Raw genomic sequence first — 21,071 nt, forward strand, 5'->3', positions numbered from 1 at the left:
CGGCACGTGTGAGCTTCTGAATCCTGCCCTTGCCCCGTGGAGGTGTCTTCTCACTGACAGTAGACACGCCGTGTACCCTGGGAGCTTGGGACCTGACCGCTCATTAGCTGTCACCTTTGGCAAAAGGGTGTCATCTCTGGGGCCTGCTGACTCTCAGGGCAGTGGAGTTTGGGCTTCCAGCCGCCCTATTGCCTCCAGCCCAGCTCCCTCCCACCCCCTTAGCCCTGTCCACATCGCCTGCTGCTGAAAATCCTTTCTAGTCCCTCTTACTGCCTTTAAAAGAGAGTCTTCACCTCTTCGTTCGGCTGTTAGCGTCTCAGGATCTCAAAAGCTTCCCGGCAGGTTTGAAAACTGGTTCAGTTTGGCGTTTACTTCTGGGTTGATCGTCTAGCCCTGCAGAGGCTGTGTAGGGAGCAGGAAGAGGACAAACTGGGCCTCCTCTGCCCCACTCCTGCGTGGGGCTGGGCATAAACCCGCAAGTGGTCAGGCTCCAGTCAGTCAGCCAGGCCACCCTCTTTGCTCTTTGGATGAAGGAACCAAAACCCAGAGAGGGTACGGGACTTGCCCACAGTGACACAGCAAGTAGGTGGCAGAGCTGGAGCTAGAAGTCACTTCCAGCTCCCAGTCCAGTGCTGTGTCTGAAGTGCCAGCTGGCCTTCAGGAGCCCCGGTGTCTGGGGCTCACCATCCTAAAGCCTGGGTGGATGGGTGTACGCGTCCAGGGGACAAAGAACGCCAACGGACTTTATAAACAAGTAGTGTAGAAGAGTTTGGACTTACCTTGGCTTAGATTGGGAATTACATCTGTCGCCTTTAATTTAAAAAATTAAAACCTCTCAAAGGGCGCCTGGTCACCCAGCTTTGGAACTTACAGTGACTGGCTCATGGGTTTCTCCTTGGTAAGGATTTTAACATTTGAACCAAAACGATGATGTGACGATATGAACAAAAAAAAATCCTTCATGGTTACAAAATAATAATTTTTTGCTTTGTACACGTCTCTTCATTTGGTAATCAAATGTAGGCGTGAATTTTATAATGTTCAAATTGGTTTTTGTGCCATTCTGTGTCCTTTCTTTGTTTTTGCCCAATATTGCATCATAAATGTTTCCCCCTGTTTCACACGGGCTCTTCCTAATTATTGTTTTCAGATGATTGTCATTCACCACACCGTTACCCTGATGATTATTAAAGTGGTCTCTGATTTGGAGCTTTAATAAACATCAGCGTTAACACTCTTTTTCTGTTAAACAGTATTCTTAGGATAAAATCCTGCAAGGGGAGCCTCACAGGGTTGGGAAGGGGCCCTACTGCTGCCTTCTTTCTGCACAGGAGATACCTCAGCAGTGGGCCTTGCCGTATTTAAGTGGAGGTCTGCTCTGCTCCTGGCCCTTCTTAGGGCTTTGAGGAGATGGGACCAAGGAGGATGTCATTGTGAGCTAGGGAAATTGAAGCAGGGAGGACAGTTCAGTGATTGGGGTGCCCAGGAAGGAGCTTTGGGGCAGTTGAAGTGAGGCCGTTGAACAGCCTCTGCCTGTTTTTGAAATTTGTCCAGGGTCAGCCCTGGGGCAGGGGTTCTCCAAAGAGGCATCTAGGAGGATGTGCTCAAAATTCACAGCGCCGTCTCCGTGGAGAAGTTTTCCAGTTTCCTCAAGTGAAGATTAGAATTATACAGTAGGCAGCAGCATTTCTTCCCTTGCAAAGGACTCTTCAGGACGATATTTAAATGCAGCTGTCTGAAAGTTCTGGCCTAAAGGCTGCTGTTTTTGCAGGAAGTGATCGCTCTCGGGCCAGCTCCACAGAGCTGACCCCGGGCTCCTTTGGCCCCCACATTGAAGTGCACTCTTTGGAGGGGCCCGGGTGGGGAACAAGCTGGGCAGGACACCTTGAGGTCTGGACACAGTCCTCTCTCTGCCACGGACACTCTGGGTGATGCTAGGCAGATCACTTCCCGTCTCTGCCCATTGGTCTCCTTTTGCAGGAAACCTGAATTGCAGCGCCATCCTGCCCCTGAGCTCCTGAGAGTTCAGATGCGACGGTGCTTTCCTGAATTTACAGAGTTTGGCCCATCACCTCGTCCCGCATGTGCTTGGTTTACAGTTTACAGTTTACGCTGTTTACACAGTTTACACAGTTTACACTGTTTACACTGTTTCTCTCGAATGCATCACCTCCCAGTTCCTACTTCGGGTCACTCTTCTGTCCTATGAGGGTTACTGCAGCCGCCTCCAGCCCAGAACGGGCCTCAGTCTGACATTGTCCCGCGTGACGTCCCCCACTTCCTGCTCCCCGAATGTGTCACGAGGGCTCCCTCCTCTGTGCCTTGGCGTCTGCTCCTTCCTCGGCCTGCATTTCCGTCCGTCCTCGGATTACCGCTCACTTGAGCTCCCGCAGCCCCCGTGCCTCCCTCCCTTAGCCCTGACCCCTGAGGGGAGACGGCTTGGTTACTTGTCTGGACGAGAGGGTCCTTCCGGGGAGGCAGCCGGGCCCGCTCGCTCTGTGTTGCCCGTGTCCCGCGCAGGGCCTGGCGGGGGAGACGCCCAGTGCGGATCTGAATGGACGCTTGTGCGTGTCTGGCGCTTCAGTGTTGTTTCCATTCAGTTCTCTCTCAAATGCTGATGAGAGTGAAACTAAAACGTCTGATGGTTTACCTCCCTTATTTTGCATCTTGTAGATGGTGACAGGTGTCCCGTGGCAGCTGACAATTCATATGATCTGTTTGACTCCACCCCAGCAGTGCCACCAAGATCAGGTACAAAGCCAAAGTCTGGGTAACTATGGCACACGTGGGTTTGGCAGTGGGACTTTTTAAATTGGAGGAAAGGGGGGGTCCCTGGTCCCAACTCAGCAGGGTATGTGGCAGGATTTGGGGGGGTTTGCGTTCTCAGCATTTCTGGCTGGCAGTCTCGTTCTCCAGGGCCAGGTGTTACCAACCTTAGCCACATCATTGGTCTCGCTCCCTGTTGCCCTGGATTGAAGTGTGACCGCCCTGTCGTGGCTTTCAAGGCCCTGCAGCATCCAGCCCGGGCGGGCCCATCCGGCCACACCCCTCTGCCCTCCTGGTGCCACGCGGGTGGGTCACACCATCCTGCCGTTGGGCCTGCACTTCCCTCTCACTGGGGCCGTGCAGTGTGGCTCCCGCCTTGGCCAGACCGACCTTGCCCGCTGCTGTGCCAGCGAAAATCCTGCTGCTTCCCGAAGACTCATCCTGAGTGCAAACTGCCCAGGGAAACGCCTCTCCTGATGGCCCCGGTCAGAAGTACCATCCGTGCTTCTGTTGATCCAAAGGCAGAAAGTGGCAGGCTTTTACCTCTGTGGAGCATAATTCTTGCTGCCCATTCAGCCCAGCGCAATTGTTGCTTCTTCTAGGAAGCCGTCCCCGATCTCCCTTCCCTCACAGAGGCCTGACTGTTCTGTCCGCTGAGCTCCGGCTCTTTGTCGTCATGCTGTGACACCTCCCACGTGGCATCTGTGTTCCCATTAGACCACGGGCCCCTGAAGCGCAGGCCCAGGCTTGATTCATCTGTGTGAATCACGGCTCTTCTGCCGAGCCGGTGCCTGACGAGTGCTGGTTGGATTGAAATGGGCTCCTCCCACAGGACGAAGAAGCCTACGGCGGGTAGTACACAGACTGAGGTCCTGGCTCCAGGCCTCTTTCCCCTCGGAACTGTGTCAGGTGGCATTTGGGCCCGAGGGCTCTTAGCCCTCCTGGCCGGCTAGACGTCGTTGAACGCAGCTCATCGAAGGCAGGGTGCCGCCCCAGATGGGTCTGACACCTTCCTCCTCGTTCTGTAGCTTCAGAGACTCCTCCACTCCCTGGAAATGACATGGACACCCTCTCCTGCGACAGTGGCAGCTCGATCACCAGTGCCTCAAACGTGTCCCGCCTGGTCCCTGGCCACCGTCTGTGGGCCAGCAAGAGTGGCTGCCACGTCCTGGGCCTGACTGAGGACTACGATGCCTTGTGCGAGCAGATTGGCCGGGGCCAGAAGCTCCTCGCCGAGATGGACATTCAGATCCAGGAGGCTCCCGGCCCCACGAGTCAAGAGCTGGCAACGAAGGTAACCTGAGCGACGGAGCTGGAGGGAGAGGGACGCACGGGGGAGCAGGAGGTGGAAGGTGTTGGCCGAGGGCACTGGGGGGCGAGGGGCTCACGAGTCCTCAGTCAGGCCCTGGGAAGAAGGGCCAGGGAGCATGGCGCATGAGACTCGTGAGGTCAGGTCCGGGCTGGGAGGCTGTTTGTTGTTCCGTGGGAGGGACACCTGCTGAGGCTCGTGCCTGTGTTACGGCGGTCGCTTCGCTGGGCTCCGCTGCACTGCCCCTCCGCGGCCTGTCCGGCCTCCCGTCCATCCGTCTGTCCTGCAGTCCTGCGGTGTGTCCACCCCTTCTCCCACCCAGTCACCCGTCCGCCACCCTCCCGGCCTCCGTGCTCAGGCTCCGGGGCTGCTGTGGTGAACAGGACGCCCGAGGTCCTGATCCTCGCGCGCCGTGTGGTCTGGTCCACCACGCTGCCGTCTGTGGCGCGCCTGCCGACGCCGGCTGTCCTGCACCCGCCGCAAGAGGGCTGGCGGCCGCCGTTTCTTCTCGCACAGGACCTTTTAGTATCCGGTTTTCTTTCATCCCAGAGCAGCCTTTACGGTGGGTGATGTCACTCCTGCTGTGCAGGCGCCGAGGTCAGGTAGCTCTCGGCGCGGTCGGATTTGGACCCAGGCCTCTGTCCTCCACGGCGCTCTCTTTCGCCGTCACGCTGCTCCCGGGAGAGCGGTGCTGGCCACCCCCCTCGCCTGTGCGGCCACCTCCGCCTCCCGCCGGTGCCGTGCAGACCCCAGGGGAAACATGCGTGTGGCGTCGCTTGCCGTTGGTGTCGTTCACCTTCCGGAGAGGCTCCGTGGCTGCGGGGACCCTCTTCCTGGCAGAGCAAATAGAGTGAACTCAGGTGGCCATTAATCATGCTCACTGACCGGGCTGAAATCACCACCGAAGTTCTCTCCCAATCTGTAAGTCACCGTCTTTAAGAACAATGAATTGGTGTCGTCCGGCAGCAGGCTCTTGCTCGGCGTGTGGAGCACAGGCCCGGCGGTCTGGGGGTTTATGCTGCCCGTTTAAAGCCGGCTTGTCCGTGATCTTTTTTCAAGACTGCACGTAACAGCCTTCTCATCCCCCCGCGCAGCGTCCACACTCGGCGCCCCCGAGCAGCTTCGTCGCCGCCGTCGGCGCAGCCAGGCTGACCCTGGACGAGGCCTCGAGGTTACTGACGCTCCTCTGGAGGGTCTCGCTGCCCACCAGTGGCCAGTGCGCGCTCCACTGTGAACAGGTGGGTGGCGGCACGTGGGTGCAGAGGCTCAAGGTTGCCGCTGGGGCCTGTGTCTCAGGCTCCTCCACGTCCAGCCCAGGACCTGGCCTCCAGCAGGTGTGCCCTCAGCTTGGGGAATGTGGCGGGGGCCGGGGAGGGCGCCATGGTGGTCGAGTGACATGTCCGACACCGCGCTGGCTGCTCCAGGCCGGTTCTGACCCGATCCCCTGGGGCCCTGCGAGCTTGGCCTGCCGCCTGGACCCGACCGTGTCCCCACTGCCAGCCCCTCTTTGTTGAGGGAAACCCTGTCCATGTTCTACACGTGAGGAAACTGAGGTTCGGGGAGTGAGGCACATACTCAAGGTTACAGAGCTGATTTTGACGGCACAAGTGTTGAATCCCAAGGACAGACTTTGATTTATAGGCTTTAAGTCCCAGGTTTTCCTCATGGACTAGGTCATTCCATTCTGCTCAGAATGTCTTTCATTTCTGATGCCTTTCTCTGGACTCTCTGATCCCTTTTGATAGCTTTCAGCATCCTATTTTAGTGGGGTTTGTAAATCTGTTTTAACTACTTAGAAACTACTTTTTTTTTTTTTAACCAAACAAAATCATTTATTACAAAACCATTGAAGTTTCCCTTAAAAGCTAGACGTTGCAGTAACCTGAACATGACTGAATTAAGAACAGTCGCTCCCATCTCCATCTGCACCCCCATCTGTCATGGCACAGCTCAGGCGTCAGGCAGAGCAGAGCCTGTCCCCCAGGTCTGTGTGTGGGAAACATGTCGTATTATGACGAGGTGAGCACCTGCTCTGATAATCAGGGAAGCCTCCCTGGAAGAAGGAGCCTGCTTGTTAAGGAAGAGTTAGAGCTCTTTGCTTGGTGGCCTGATAGATATTTCCCCCTTTATCTAACCTATAAATTTTTGCCAAAGGCCAGCAGGAAGGCAGGAGGGAAATGTGCATTCCACGTCATCACTCGTCTAGTTCCCCCCTCTGAAAGCTCTCAGATCTCCCAACCGTGGCAAAGAAGTAGCAGTGAAGCAGCTCTCTCAGCACGGGAGGTTCTGCTGAGCCTGTGCTTAGGTTTCTGTCTTGGGATCCTGGGGAGGAAGTTTGGCGCCGTAAGCTCGCGGAAGTACACGAGCAGTCATTGTGCAGGGAAATCTGTGCGCGGAGTGGGAGACGGCGTGTTGGAGAGGAAGGGCGGCCCACTGGGTTCCAGCCCCACACTGGCCTAGCCTTTCCTCCTAACCCACCGAGCTCTCTTCCATCTTGGGCCCAGAAGACACAGGTGCTCCCTCCCGGCCTGCTGGCTCCTTCTCACCTCTCAGGTCTCAGCTTAAATGTTACTTCAAGGTCAGAGAGGGTTCCCGGTCACTTTATCATAGCATCCTCTTCTGCTTCATCCTAGCCCTTATCACAAGTTATAATTACATACTTGTCTGTTTCATGTCTGTGCCCCTCTGTTTTCCATGAGGGGCCATGTCTGTTTTGTTCATATTTTTGAATGAATGAATGAGTAATTTCCTCTCATCCTCCCAAACTGGTACTTGCCCATATGATTTTTTTTTTTTTTTTTTTTTTTGTGGTACGCGGGCCTCTCACTGCCGTGGCCTCTCCCGTTGCGGAGCACAGGCTCCGGACGCGCAGGCTCAGCGGCCATGGCTCACGGGCCCAGCCGCTCCGCGGCACGTGGGATCTTCCCGGACCGGGGCACAAACCCGTGTCCCCTGCATCGGCAGGCGGACTCTCAACCACTGCGCCACCAGGGAAGCCCCGCCCATATGTGTGGTTTTTTTTGTTTGTTTTTTTTTTTTGCAGTACGCGGACCTCTCACTGTTGTGGCCTCTCCCGCTGCGGAGCTCAGGCTCTGGATGCGCAGGCTCAGCGGCCATGGCTCACGGGGCCAGCCGCTCCGCGGCATGTGGGATCTTCCTGGACCAGGGTACGAACCCGTGTCCCCTGCATTGGCAGGCGGACTCTCAACCACTGAGCCACCAGGGAAGCCCCCATATGATTTTTAAAGCTTGTGTCTGAACTAAACATTTCACCCTTGATGCAGTGTTTTTGACCTCAGTACATAGTAATGTCTGTTAAATAGATGGAATGCAGTTCTTATTTCTACTATGTGAGTGTGTATAAATACAAATTAGAGTCACATTGATCTGCTCTGCTAGCAAATTAGGCTAGGGACCCGTCAGTGCTTGTGATGATTTGTCCCTTATTTCCGAGGGTTTCTCGGTTAATTGATTATGCTCACTTTAGCATCACAGAATTTTAGAGCCAGAAAAAGGACCTTGGAGATGCTCTGTTATGGCTGCTGGTGTACACAAACCCCTGTGTGGTGTTAAATTGCCTCTAGCCACTTTTCTGTCCCTGTCTATGTTTCATACAGTGCCTTTTTCTTGGTGTGAAATCTGTGCAAAGCAGATTTCCAAGTTTCCACCAGCAGCTCCAGTGGTTTTTTTACTACCCGGTGTTTTCTCTGAGTGTCGTTAAATTGCCTTTTGCATCTCCTACAGTCAGTCCCTGGGACTACTCTGGAAAGTGTATATCATATATATCAGTTTATCTAAGAAAGTTGTGGGGAGACGTACAAATATGTACACATATTCATTTATAAAAATGTTTTTAAGTGGAAGGATAAACAGTGACAGAACAGTCTACATGTAGGGGTGGGAAGGAAGAGGATGGAAGGACAGGGATAGAGGGTAGACTTCTCTGAATTGACCTTGTTTCATAAATTTGACTTTGAAAGTGTATGAATGCTTTACATAATTATAAATAAAAATAAATCCAAAAAAGCAATTTTTAAAAATTAATCACAGGATGAAACAAACCAACTTTCCTGTGTATAGTATTGGAGGCATAACCGCACAAAGAGGGAACATTTCAGGAATTCGCTGGCAGTCCAGTGGTTAGGACTCCGTACTTCCGCTGCAGGTGGCACAGGTTCGATCCCTGGTCAGGGAACTAAGATACTGCAAGCCGCAAGGCATGGCCAAAAAAAAGAAAAAAAAAAAAAAAAAAAAGAGGAAACATTTTAATGACTATGTATTCCTAATGGGCAAAAAGAACTGCCAACATTTTTTAAACTGTTTTCAGTGATTATATTGTTAGTAATGATATTTGTATGTATGTTTTGGGATTATTAAATTTTATCATAGGATAAAACAAATAACTTACTATGTTGAAATTTTTACTGTCAGGGAAGAGATACAAATAAAAAAATCAAAGAAGTAAAAATCCTGTAATCCCTAATTTTAATTGGAAATACCAGTATGAACTCATGTTGCATTTTCTATTTTAAAAATTTACTAGTTCTTTTTACTTAAAAGACTCTAAAAATGTCCAGTCCAGTGCCAGTGAGCACCTCTGGTACCAAATTATGGTTTCTAAATACCTTTTCTTACTAAAAAGAACTAGGACTCCTTGGAGAAATGGCTTGATTCTAGGTCTGGGGCAGGAAATGTACAGTATGAGCTTAGAACATCTTTTCATCCTAAGGAAAAAAGAGAGAAAAGAGAGAATGAAACTTGCAGATTTACAGTGGTTCTCAGATTATGGTCCCTGGACTGTCAGCACCAGCATCATCTGGACGTTTGGAAAGGCAAATTTTCAGGCCTCACCCCAGACCTACTGAATCAGAAAGTCCGAGAGTGGCCCCAGTGGTCTGTTTTTTACAAGTCTTCTTGGTAGCTCTGAGACCCACTGGATTAGAAGGAACTGGAGGCATAACAGTCAAATGCAAAACGTGGCGTTTATCTGGATGCTGAATCAAACCAGTTGTTTAAAAAAAAAATTATAAAATTATGATGCAATCCGGGCAGTGTATCTATTGACATCTAGTCGGTGATACTAAGCAGTCATTCTCATTATTTTAGATGTGATAATGACATTGTGGTTTTTTTTTTTTTTAAGAATCTTTTTCTTCTAGAGCTGTGTACTAAAATATTTTATGGATGAAATATGATTGGCTTCTAGGATTGATTTTAAAAATAATTTTAGGGTGAGGATGGGCAGGGATATAGATGAAACAAGTTTGGCCATGATTTGATAGCTGCTGAAACTGGTGGTTCATTATCTTATTCTTTCTACTTTTGTAAATGTTTGAGATTTTTCATTTTAAAAAACAAAACAACCAACCAAAAAAAAAAAACAAAAAAAAACCAGTTCCAGAAGTGGGGCAGCACACTCATGAGTAAGTCCCAGCTCTGAGCTCAGCTCTGTGGGCCTGAGGAAGAGTTGCTGAGCTCCTGCTGGGTGTCAGGTGCTCTGCTATACACTCAGCAACTCCTTTTATCCCTTACGGGAGCCTTCAGAGGGTTAAGTAGTGTTATTCCCATTTTCTGGAAGTTAGAACTGAAACTCCCTTGCTCCATCATCTTAGCAGCTAGAAGCATCGGAACTGGGCTCTGGAGCCCTGCTGTTTTTACCATGGTGTCTTCACCCTGTAACAATGAAGATTTTATAGTTCAGAGGAACAGCAGACACATAACTAATTAAAATTCGTCGTCCTCAGTGCCAGATAGAATTCAGGGCATTCAGGGTGTTTTGAAGGCACAGGTGAACCCACCACTTGACAGATGGTCTCACAGCCCCTACGCCATGGCAGACGCTGGGGTTCAGAGGGAAGAATTGAGTTCTGCCCTCAGGGAGCTTGTAGTCTAGGAGGGGAAGCAAACAAGTAAATGACCAGTTACAGTCCACCACGAAATGGGCAGTGTTAGAGGAAGCACTGGGCACGATGGGCGCCCAAAGGAGCAGTAGCCAACCTAGACTCCTGGTAGAGAAGGGTCTGAAGGAGACCTGGAGGGGGTCATGCCTGAGCTGACTTCAGAAGGAGCAGTAGAGGGTAGCCAGGCAAGGTGAGCCATCATCATTCTCCCTGTTTTCAGGCATCCTCTCGTCTGCGCCTCACCGTACCCGCAGTGTGGCGAGAGGGTCAGGCATCATCCCTGTTCTACAGATGTGGACCTAAGGCTCTGAAGGTAGAGTGACTTTGTCCCAGAATGTGTGACCTACAGAGCCACCACCAGAACACAAATCTCTGGGCTCTCTCAGCCTGAGGAAGAATCAAAGAAAACCTTACGTTTAAATTAGGATCTGTTTTGCAAGCACAGTTGAAGTCCTTGTAGCCGACACAATTGGTTAATCTTAAAAGTAGGTGAAAGGAGGGAATCAAAAAGTGATACATACCTTAAACATTTCAGTTTAACTTAAAACAGTTAAGTGTACATTCATTTGCCACTCTTTTGATGTGGGGCCAGGGCCTTTTCTTTGAACATGGGTCTGCTGATTGAAGTTCCACATCTTCTCTCTTTCATAAACTACATCCATAATGTATGTCTGTCACTTCCAATTTCCGTTTCTTTAAGATGAAGAAAAAACTTAGGCGCTTGCAAAGCAATTTGAATATAGAATCCTTCTAGACTGTGTTCCTCCCACATCTTTTATTCACCCACACCTAATTTGCCAGAAATGTGGCTTTTTTAGTGACTCGTCTTTATCAAGTCTTTCCTGAAACATGTTAGTTTTCATTCAACCGGTTCTCTCTTTTCATACACATATTTCATAGGTTTACTTGATACTTAATTAAATCATATAACTGATTACAAGTACAACAGCCATAAACAAGTTTGGGGACAAACTAAAGTGGCTCTTCGTAAGCTGACAGCCCAGCATCGGAGCAGAGGTAGTTCAGTGTAGCACAGGGTGGCCTGTGCCGGGGTATCTTACAGTCCAGGTGTTTTATGCGAAAGGGAGTGTCCTTAACCCCGTGAACTAGTCCAGTGGCGATTTGGTTAAGACAGCCGCGATGGTGTTCCCGTTTTCACTTCAGGGCTCTGGGGACTCTGGTTTTGCCACCCATCCACTCTCCTCACCTCTGGAAAATCAAAGCAGGTTCTCCTAATAGATCATGCTCGCCTAATAATACCTTTATATTCTCTTTGTGTAAGGTAGATAGCTAGTGGGAACCTGCTGTAAAGCACAACAAGCTCAGCTCGGTGCTCTGTGATGACGTAGGTGGGGGGAGGGAGAGAGGCCCAAGAGGGAGGGGATAGAGGCGTACATACAGCTGATTCACTTCACTGTACAGCAGACACTAACACAGCATTGTAAAGCAATTATACTCCAATTTAAAAAAAAAGATTTAAGCATTAAAAAAATAGCATTAGGGGGCTTCCCTGGTGGCGCAGTGGTTGGGAGTCTGCCTGCCGATGCAGGGGATACGGGTTCGTGCCCCGGTCCGGGGGGATCCCGCATGCCGCGGAGCGGCTGGGCCCGTGAGCCATGGCCGCTGAGCCTGCGCGTCCGGAGCCTGTGCTCCGCGGCGGGAGAGGCCACAACAGTGAGAGGCCCGCCTAAAACAAAAAACAAAACAAAACAAAAAAAGCATTATGGTTTTTGGAAAAAAAACCCTCAGTGCTGATAAATTAAGAAAATGATTATTCCAGATGCCATCTCTCAGAAATAAAACACTATAAACATTTTCGTGATGTCTCTCTCATCAGATAGTTTAGACATCTTGATATACACACCTATGGATAGAAATACATGTGTTCAGTTTTACGAAACAGGAGTGCGTGGTGCACAATAGCTGTTCTGGGCTCTTTTGTCGCTAATTATGATCATCTTTCAAAGTCAATAAATGAGAAGTTCTACAACATCATTTTTAACAGCTGCAAAATCATTCCATTGTACGTCAGGACCGTAGTTGAGTTATCTAAATCCCCATTGAAACAAATCAGGGTTTCTTTTTGTCCCGCTGTGAACAGTGCTGAGGTGGACAGCCTGCAGCGCAGGCATCTTCTCGCCTGCGTTACGTTCCTTGGGGTAAATGCCCAAGTGTAGAATTGCTGGGTCAGAGGGTTGGGCACGTTTTACATTCTTCTGCATCTGGCCGGGCGTGGTTCCACCTGGGCCGGGCCCGTTCTCAGCTCCACCGGCAGCCGTGAGAGGGCTTGGCCCGCGCCTTCGCCGCCATCTGGCCAGCAGAACGTGGCTTCTAGTTTTTATTCAAATACCTTTGTTTGTAAGGTTGAGCACTTTTTATGTGGTTTTGTAATTCTTTCTATGTGATCTGACGTTTCTATTCTCTGTTCATTTTTCTAATTCCCTTTCTCTTTAGACTGGAGAGTTGAAGGCAGAGATCAGCAAACTACACAAAAAATTGTTTGAACAAGAAAAGAAGTTGCAAAACACCATGAAGCTGTTGCAGCTGAGCAAGAGCCAGGAGAAAGTCATCTTTGATCAGTGTGAGTAGTTGCGGGGTGGCCTCCGCGTCTGACCACTGCCTGCCTCTGAGGACTGAAAACCCAGCCCTGGGCTGTCCTCGCGCCTCCTGTGTATGGGTTTCCTTTCATACCTCACCCTTCCTGACCCCCCCAGACGGATGAATTCACTTAACAGACCTCCGTGGAGGGGCCGCTCGGTGCCAGGAACCGTCACCTCCCTGGGGAGACAGGAGTGTGGCGTGCAGTGACGGGACCCTGTGTAGGGGCTCAGGGAGCCCTGAGGCTGGATTGGGGGGGGGGGGAGTCACTCTGTCCTGGGAGGTGCCTTCTTGGACGAAGAGACGCCTGACCTGCGTCTTAAAGGGGGAGTCGGTGTTGGTCAGGCGGACACTGGACAGTGTAGGCAAGGCCAGAGGGACAAGGGGTGAGACTGCCCGTGAGGAAAGCCGACGGCGGCTCGTGTCGCTGGAGTTGGGGCTGCCCGTGGCACGTGGAGGTGCCAGGGGCCTCGGGTGGCAGCCGCGGGGGCTCCCGCTCCGTGCGGACTGTCCATCTGCGTCGAGAAGGGCCTGCTGGCGGCCGGTCCGGGCAGGTGAGGAGGGCCTGCGGCCAGGCAGTAGGATCCAGAGGAGGGCACCGATTTGAGAAAGACACCCCTAGACAGACACGGATCGCAAGGCCGGAGACATCCAATAGCGCTTGTAAGGTGGCCCCAGCCCTGGCCCGGGCGCTTCAGAGGCGCAAACCACCTGCCCGCTGTCAGCCCCCGGCACCCGTGCCCTCGTGCACGCGGCGGAGCCTCCTAGCAGCCCAGGCCCCGCCAGGCCTTGGGTGGCCAGCCCCTTGACATCCCTGAGTCACGAGGGGCCTTGTGGACCAGACCCGAGAAGGAGCCGCGGGGCTCAGCGGCGTCCATCGTGTGTTAGGTCCCCTTGGCTGAGCGCGGAGGGGCCGGGAGGCGGGGAGGGGCTGAAAGATGCTGAGGAGGCGGCCCTGGCAAACCGGTGGGTGTCTGTGAGGTTCCCGCTTGGGGGTTCAAGTCACTGGCAGAGAAGAGAAGCGCTGGAGGCGGCGGGGTGGGGGTAGAGCCATCGAGGCCGTGCCTGAGGTAGCTGTGGGCCAGGTGGGTCAGGCCCCTGGAGCAGCTTTTGAGGAGGTGGGAAGCGTGCTTTTGTACAGCCCCCAGGTCCAGGGAACACTGGCGCTCTCAGCATTGGCGTTGCCCTGTAGCCGTTGTCCCAGACAGTCACAGGGAACATGAGGTTACCCCCGTTTGCAGGTGAGCGTATTTCGGAAGTAGGTTCAGATGGGTGAGTTACCACGGCAGGTCCAGAGGACAGAACGCAGCCCCGAGTCCCGGGTCGCTGAGCCTGCCATCGTCAGTGAGCGCGGCTCAGATCTCCACTCTCCTGCGTGACCTGGAGTAAATGACTTGAACTCTCTGAGCTTTAGATTCCTTATCTCTAATCGGAGACGGTAATTCCAGAGGATTCGGACTGGCCGGATGGGCCTGGATTTCTCATCACAGCTTTATAAAGAAGTGCCCCTGTTTTCTCCTCCGTAAAAGAGGGATGGTAGTGGTACCTCAACTTTCTGGTACTCTTCCTGGGACAGAGGGGTGCTCGATAAGTGATAGTTCTCTGACTCCTTTATTCCACGAGCTCAGACTGAATTCTGTGCATGCAGGTGGTGGCAAACCCTTAATAGTCAGAAAGACCTCAAACGGGTCGTAGCGTCTCCCGTGCTCAGGACGGTACCCCCTCTCCGCATCTCCCTCCGAGGCCCGGCACAGAGTCGGCGTCGGCCGAGGGGAGGGCTTGCCCAAGCTTGCACAGCTGGTGACTGAGCCGGGCCTGTGACTTGCCCCAAAGACCCCAAACCCCGCCAGCCTCCCAGGGTCTGCTCTGGCTCTGAGGGACTGAGTGGAAATTGGGGTAGTGTCCCCTCCTCTCCCTTCCCCGCCTGGTGACGAGGAAGAGCCAGCAGCCTGGGGCTGCTCCCTGCCTGGGCCAAGGCGGACACTCCAGCTCCTGCCAGCGTCTGCAGGGAGAGGAGGGAAAGGGTGACTGTGAGACCCTCCCCACGTGACCTGGAGCCGCCCACTTCACTTCCCCGCCTATAGACAGGAATCCCTGGGGGGTGTGCTCTGAGGTCACAGCTGCAAACCACCTGTCACGCTGGATGCCACTGAGGCCGGTGCCCTCCTTGCCAGTGCCCTGCTGAGGTGGAAAGAGCAGGTGCGGAGTCAGGCAGACCTGGCTTCTAGTCGCGCCTCTGCCTGGGGCCAGCCTTGATTTGGGACAGGCTCTTCCCCGCTGCGTCCCTGGGGCTTCTCATCGCAGCGGGAGTTTCTTGCTCTGAACGTGGGCAGTGCTGTTCAGACGTGGGGCCCCTTCACACTTGCGCCAGGTGAGACTTAGCTCGTTCCGTACTTTTAGTACCGTTTTGACGTTATTTTTAACCTCCACAGCCGTGGTACCGAATCTTGTCCTTGGCGAACCTCAGGAGAGGGGGTCTCTCTCCCCAGAAGGATGCGCGCATCCTTGTACACACAAAGATTTGCGCGTGGTTTCTGAGGATTTAGGGCGCTCCAGTGCATAGCCTTGGGCCCAGCTTAAGAATGTGTGCCCTGCGGTGTGGGGCTGGGGCAGGGCACAGAGAGGCACTGGGCACCTCTGAAATGCACTTTGCCCAGTTAAAAACAAAGCCCACACCATCTGTCCCCTCCCGCGGTGTCACAGATTGCAAACAGACTTCGTTACCTCCAGATGGAAATTTTCGTGAGCCAAGAAATATTTTCTCAAGGCCACCACATGGCACCTATTCCGAATAAGCAGCTGGGCCATGTGTACCGACAGGGAGACTGTCTCAGCCTTGGGCCCCACTGGCCAAAGACCCAGTTCCAGAAGCCTGTGTGTCCTCCCTGGGGGTAGCCGGAGTCCCTGGCCATCACCAAAGCCTGTTTAAGGTGGATCCCTTATCGGGCCGATCTCCCCTCGCTGCCTCGGTGGAGGCATTCCTGCTGCTGCTGGCGTTTGTTGGACAAGACGAGGACTGAGGGAAGAAGCCACCTTACTTTACAGTTGCTGCCCTGAAAACGGGCGCGCGCGCGCGCGCGCACACACACACACACACACACACACACACACACACACACACACACACACACACACACACACACCCACCCACACACACACCACCCACACACACACACACACCCCGCCGCCGCCGTGGGTTCTGATGCGCCGGGGATCTGCCTCACACAGCTCGGAGGGCATCAGTCAGATCACAGGGACCTGTGAGGTCCTCCCGCCCCGCCCGCTGCTGTCCAGGTAGAGTGTGCCTGGCCCGGGGGGCCACCGGAGGGCAGCTCAGGAGAGAGACGCCCACGGTCTGGTCCTCCTCCCCGTCATCAGGCCCCCGCGCCGGGGACTGCTGTGCCCTCGACCCTCGACTTGGCCTTTCTGTGTGGGTTTGCTTGGAGCGGGTGCACCCCTTTCCCAGCGCTGCTTCTCCGGGGGTGCTGAGGGGCCCTAGTCGGGTGCTGGCCTCTCCCCTGCCCGGCACCGCGAGCCCAGCCCGCGGAGGCGGGCCCCGGGGGTCCTGCGGGCCCTGCAGAGCCTCACTTTCCGTCTGTAACGTCGCGTCGCCCGCTCTGCCTTCGGGTATCGCTGAGGTTGTGGCTTAGCCTGGACTTGAGGAGGGGTCTCTGGCCCACCCTCTCTGATGGGTTATTTGATCCTGGGGTGTGTGATGGGGCAGGCGGGGCCTTACACGTCCGGGTCTGGATGCTACAGGGCTGACCACACGCCTGAACCGTGTGGGGCTTGGGGGCTCCTCCCTGCGTTTGGCTTTTACACTGTCTTCCTGGGCATCTGTGTCTAATCATCCTGTTCTTTGCTCTTTCCTTAGTGGTTGTTACGCACAAAATCCTTCGGAAGGCCAGAGGAAACCTGGAGGTGATGCCCCTTTGAGAAAGCCATTTGGGGGATGGGAATGGGTGTGGGGCTGGCAATGACTTCTTTTGAAAAACGAAGTTGAAGGTGAAACCCGGCCACGTGTTCTCTGTCAGTTGTATTTTTCTGCCAGCAGCGCGTGAAAAGTTTCATTTCATCATGCCGTGTTTTTGATGGTTGTTCTAATTATTGGTATGCTGGGTTTTTTTTTTACCAGTGAGAAATACAGCAAATGATGCCTGGCACATAGTAGGCGTTTGATAAATATTTCATTATCATCTGGTTCTATGAATATTTACTGATCAAACAGTATGTCTTTCAAAGTAGTTTCAGAATAGCGTTCTCACCATTGATTCTGTCAGTGTCATCTTACTCCAGAAACCCTCCGTGGGACCTCAGATTCTCATTGTCTCCCTCCCTCCTCCTAGCTTAGGCCCGGGAGCGCCCGTCCTGAAACGTCCAGTCCCAGCAGGCCAGGCTCCTGAGGAGAACTTGCAGCCAATAAAGCTTGTGGTTCCCCGCTTAGCTCGTCCTGTCTCTTTGTTACAAGAGTGGTTCCCGCTTATTGAGGGGAGAAGGGCTGTCTGGCCAAAGGAGACCTGTCTTTCACCTTAAGATTGGCGTGGAGTTGTTGTCAGATAGGGTGGGAGCTTCCAGGCGCCAGGCCTCTCACCACCGGGCCGGCGCGGAGCTGAGGCATTACGCTCAGGCACGGGGGTGGGCTCGCGTCCCCCCCCCCGCAACCCCCCCACCCCCCCGACCCCCCCCCCCCGGATGCGCTTGGTGCTCAGCCAGCCCCGCGGTTGGAAGATGGTCATCAAACGACTCATTTCAACCTGGTGATGCAGTTATTTTGTGCAGAGCCTAAAGCCCAGGACAGCCTGGGGGGCTTGGGACTGGCGCGGCCCTCAGAGGTCGCCTGGGCTTTGTGCTGAGCCACTCAGCGTCCAGAGAGGGACGATGCCACGTGCTGTGGCCAGGCTACCTGGCGCGCCCTCGGCACTGCACAGTGACAGCTCGGTGGCGTCGGAGCAGCACCCTGCGGGGGTGAGACCCCGCGAGGCCTGGGGCGGGGACTTGGCATTGCAGTGTCCTGGCGATGGTGGTGGTCTCTCCTCCCCACTGTCCCTCCTGCCTGGTGCGTTTGCCACACCTGAGCTGCATTTGTCCTGCCCCAGCTTCACAGTGTCCCCGAGAAGTAAACAGGGTAGGGCTTGGCCCCGGGTTCAGATGAGCCTGCAGACTGGCCCAGGGCACCCCAAGAGGCACTCACCGAGGGGGGCCCCCCGGCCATGCCCTGACGCGACGCTGCGCGCCCAGCTCTGCTCTCTCTGCCTCCCGGCCCCAGCCCCGTGCCCACCACCTCGGAGCCACTGAGCAGCCGGGCAGCTGGGCCTCGTTTGTCAGCCCGCAACTGGGAGCATTTTGAACCCTGACTGGGTCTGCTCTCTGTCCCTCTTCCTGCCCTCATCCTGGGCCTTTCTGCATCCACCCTGGTCTGCCCTCCCTGTGCGTCGCTCGTGCTGACATTCTGCGCTCTGTCCACTGCCTCCTGTCCGCCAGCCTGCTCACTCCCTTGTCCCCTGCTCTGCCTGGACCGCTTGGAGATCCTCGTCTCTGCTCCCTTTTCCTCTGTCCCCGTCCACAGGCTCCTTTCTGTGGTTCCTTTTCCTTTTCCAGCTGGTCCCTCCTTGGCCCTGCAGCAGACCCGGTGTAGAGAGAAAGCCCGGTCTGACCACCGTGCCACCCCGCCCTCACCCCTAACAAGTCTCCGGAGCCCCGGTCTGCTCCTGCGGCTCCTCGCCTCGCCCCCTTGCCTCCGCGCTCCAGGCCGACGGCGCTGACTTCAGCTCCTGGGAGCTTCCCAGCCTCGGCCCGGGATGCTCCCTCTCTGGAATGCTCTCCCACCATTTCCTTGCCGAGGCAGCTTCGAGTGGTCCTTCAGGAATCCGCCCCCCACCGTGGGGTTGCGGAGTGACGTGGCTCCGTCGCTCAGTCCGGCACGGTCTGTGGGCTCCCCCGCCCGTGACCTCCCTGGAGGTGGGGACTCTGGGGAGGTCAGGACCACTCCCGTGTTCACAGGACAGCGGAGTGACGGTCCAAGGCCCTTATGAGTGGTTGGTAGGGCCGGGCCTTGATCCCTCGTGTCCTTCCAAACCCCGACCCGCTCGCGCTGCTGCCCCAGCAGCTCCCGAGACACGACGGTGACCTGACGTGATGTGATCGCATCAGCTGGAGGCAGTGGGAGTAGGGGAGCAGAAGCCCGGGCTGGGAGTCGGCCTGGGCCTCTCATCCCAGGGCCGCACCTCTTCTCCTGCCCATCAAGTGGTGGGCGGGCACGTGGTCAGTGAGGACCTTCTCCGCTTGGGTTCCTGTCATGGCGCTGCAGACGGAGCGGGAGGCCGGGATCTAGACCCGAGTGGGACGCTTCTGTTACAGGTCTCCACACCTGTGAGCTGGGGAGTGCCTTTCAGCCCAGACCTGCTCACACGGGGTGAACCTGTGTAATTTGGAAATAGCTGAACAATAAGAGCCTTTCCAAAAATCAGTGACTCTTCTTCAGTGGCTAGTCTCAAGCGAGTTTTGGAAGCACTGTTTGCAGTTCCCATGGTTGCTGTGCACAAACGCAGCAGTGTTAAGTCGGGGGTAGGGGTGGAGTTGGGGGTTAGGTGGTGTGGTGCAGTGGTTAGAGCTCAGTCTGGCCTTGGAAGCCAGACCCGGATTCAGATGCACCCACAGTTAGTGCCTGCTTCATTGCTTGTTCTGAGTGTATTGCCTGGCACGTGGTTGGCCTGTGGGAGCTGGAAAGGCTGTGAGGGGGGACCATGGTTCATCCCGGCCCATTGGGTGGTAAACCCAGGATGCCTGAGAGCAGGGGCTTCTGGGAGTCCAGCTGGCCATTTGCTTTAGTCACCCACAGCTTTTCGGCTTTTCAGGAACACAGTAATCCAAAGCAAAGTGTATTTTTATCCCCCAGTTTGGAATCGTGTAAAATATTCCCAGCCTTGGGCTAGTGAAGGCCCGCCCTCCTCTGGGAGGTGGAGGAGCTAGCAGCAGGACTCGTCTGGGCTGGATTCGGGCCAGGAACAAACTCCACAAATAAAGACAATTTGGACCCTCCGGAAAAGTTCCATTGTCCCTGGTGAGTTAATTTTACCAGCAGCTGAATTCTGGGGGCTCTGAAGCCCTAATCAGAACCGGTGTCAATTTCCAAATTTCCCCCTTGGTGAAATTAACCACCACGTGTGCCTGAGGAGCCACCTGAGAGAAGCAGCTGCTGGGGCTAAATACCCAGCGAGAAGGAGGGGGGGAGAGAGGCACCAGCCCTCTGCCCGTGGGCGCGCTCGCCCCCCACTGGCTGGCGCCCACCTGATTAGCGGTAGCCACACTGGGCATCGTCTGGTGTATCCGTACCACCTGCCCATTTTACAAGTGAGAAAACTGAGGGGTGGAGCGTCACCTGAGCACGTGCTGGAGCCAGAATTTGAACCCGAGTCTGTTGGAACCTGTTCTTGAAATGATCCTGTCCTCTGAATTACACAGGGTCTCCCTGAAATGCTGTCTCTTCCAAAACCTGCAGCCCTTCCCTGCGTTACAACCCAGGTATTCACCCTCTGCTCTTTCCACCATGACGTCTGGGTGACCAGAGCTGGAGCCCAGAGACACACAATTGAATTCTTCGCCACGGCAGCCCTGAGAACCGCTTGTAAATGGGGCTGTGGACGGGAGGAAGAGTGATCTTGTTAATAAGCTCTCTGCAGCGTGGAGCGGAGAAACCTGCCTGGGGGCTCCCGACCCTGCCGAATTGCCTCTTCACTCCTGGCCATATTTTAAGTCTAACTCAAAAATTCAATTATCAAAATTACTCATCCCATCTCCAGAGAAGCCCAGGACGCTGCCTTCGGGGCCAGTCGTGTTTACCTCTTGCCGCAGATGGGGCCTTCCCAGCTCACCCTGCTGGGCGCCAGGTGGGGTGGGCGTGGGCGGGTCCAGAGGCCCAGGGTCTTGCTGTGGCCCTTGGGACTCCTAATAGAACCTGCTTCCATTCCCTCATCATCTGCAAGGTGATGATGGGGAAGGATAAAGATTTATAACGGCTGGGAGGCCCGGACATTGGCCAAATCACTGGGGTTTGCTTGTTCGTTCATCTCCGTGAAGGTCCTGCCTCTGGCCAGCGGCATGTGCTGGAGGCATCCTCGACACCTCCTTCTCCCTCACCCGCTGTGTCTCGTCCACGACCATGGCCTCACTATCCACTCTACCTCTCGAGGCCACTCCTCACTCATCTCCAGATGGTCCGCCTTGGACCATCGTCTCTCACCTGGACCACTTGCTGCAATGGCTTCCCAGCTGGCCTCCCCACATCCACCCCTACCCTCTGCAAATGTCCCCACCCATAGCTAGAGCTCAAAATGTAAAGCTGATCCTATTATCTTCTTGGTTTAAAATGTTGAGTGCTTCCCGTTGCGCTTCGCATCGCCTGCAGGCACTGGGTGTGCTGAGCCCTGCCCATTCCTCCTTCCCCATCAGCCGCCCCCCTGCCCTCTCAGCTCCCCATGCTCCAGTTTCATAGGGCATTC

General features: G+C 54.4%; 1 protein-coding gene across 4 annotated transcripts in view; it reads left to right on the forward strand.

The window, feature by feature from the left end:
• Positions 1-17,016, forward strand: part of CDK5RAP2 (CDK5 regulatory subunit associated protein 2) — a 186,388-nt gene extending 169,372 nt beyond the window's left edge. For 3 of the 4 annotated variants that reach the window (XM_067040869.1, XM_067040871.1, XM_067040870.1), the window contains 6 exons: positions 2,674-2,751; positions 3,795-4,060; positions 5,170-5,313; positions 12,430-12,556; positions 16,448-16,494; positions 16,920-17,016. In XM_067040869.1, the coding sequence (XP_066896970.1) occupies positions 2,674-2,751; positions 3,795-4,060; positions 5,170-5,313; positions 12,430-12,556; positions 16,448-16,494; positions 16,920-16,976 (719 nt within the window). In that variant the 3' untranslated portion in view covers positions 16,977-17,016. The remainder of the gene's footprint in view (positions 1-2,673; positions 2,752-3,794; positions 4,061-5,169; positions 5,314-12,429; positions 12,557-16,447; positions 16,495-16,919) is intronic. The other variant, XM_067040872.1, reaches the window with a different exon arrangement.
• Positions 17,017-21,071: the final 4,055 nt, after the last annotated feature.

This window comes from Kogia breviceps, chromosome 8 (assembly GCF_026419965.1).
Source record: "Kogia breviceps isolate mKogBre1 chromosome 8, mKogBre1 haplotype 1, whole genome shotgun sequence".
Taxonomy (NCBI): Eukaryota; Metazoa; Chordata; class Mammalia; order Artiodactyla; family Physeteridae; genus Kogia; species Kogia breviceps.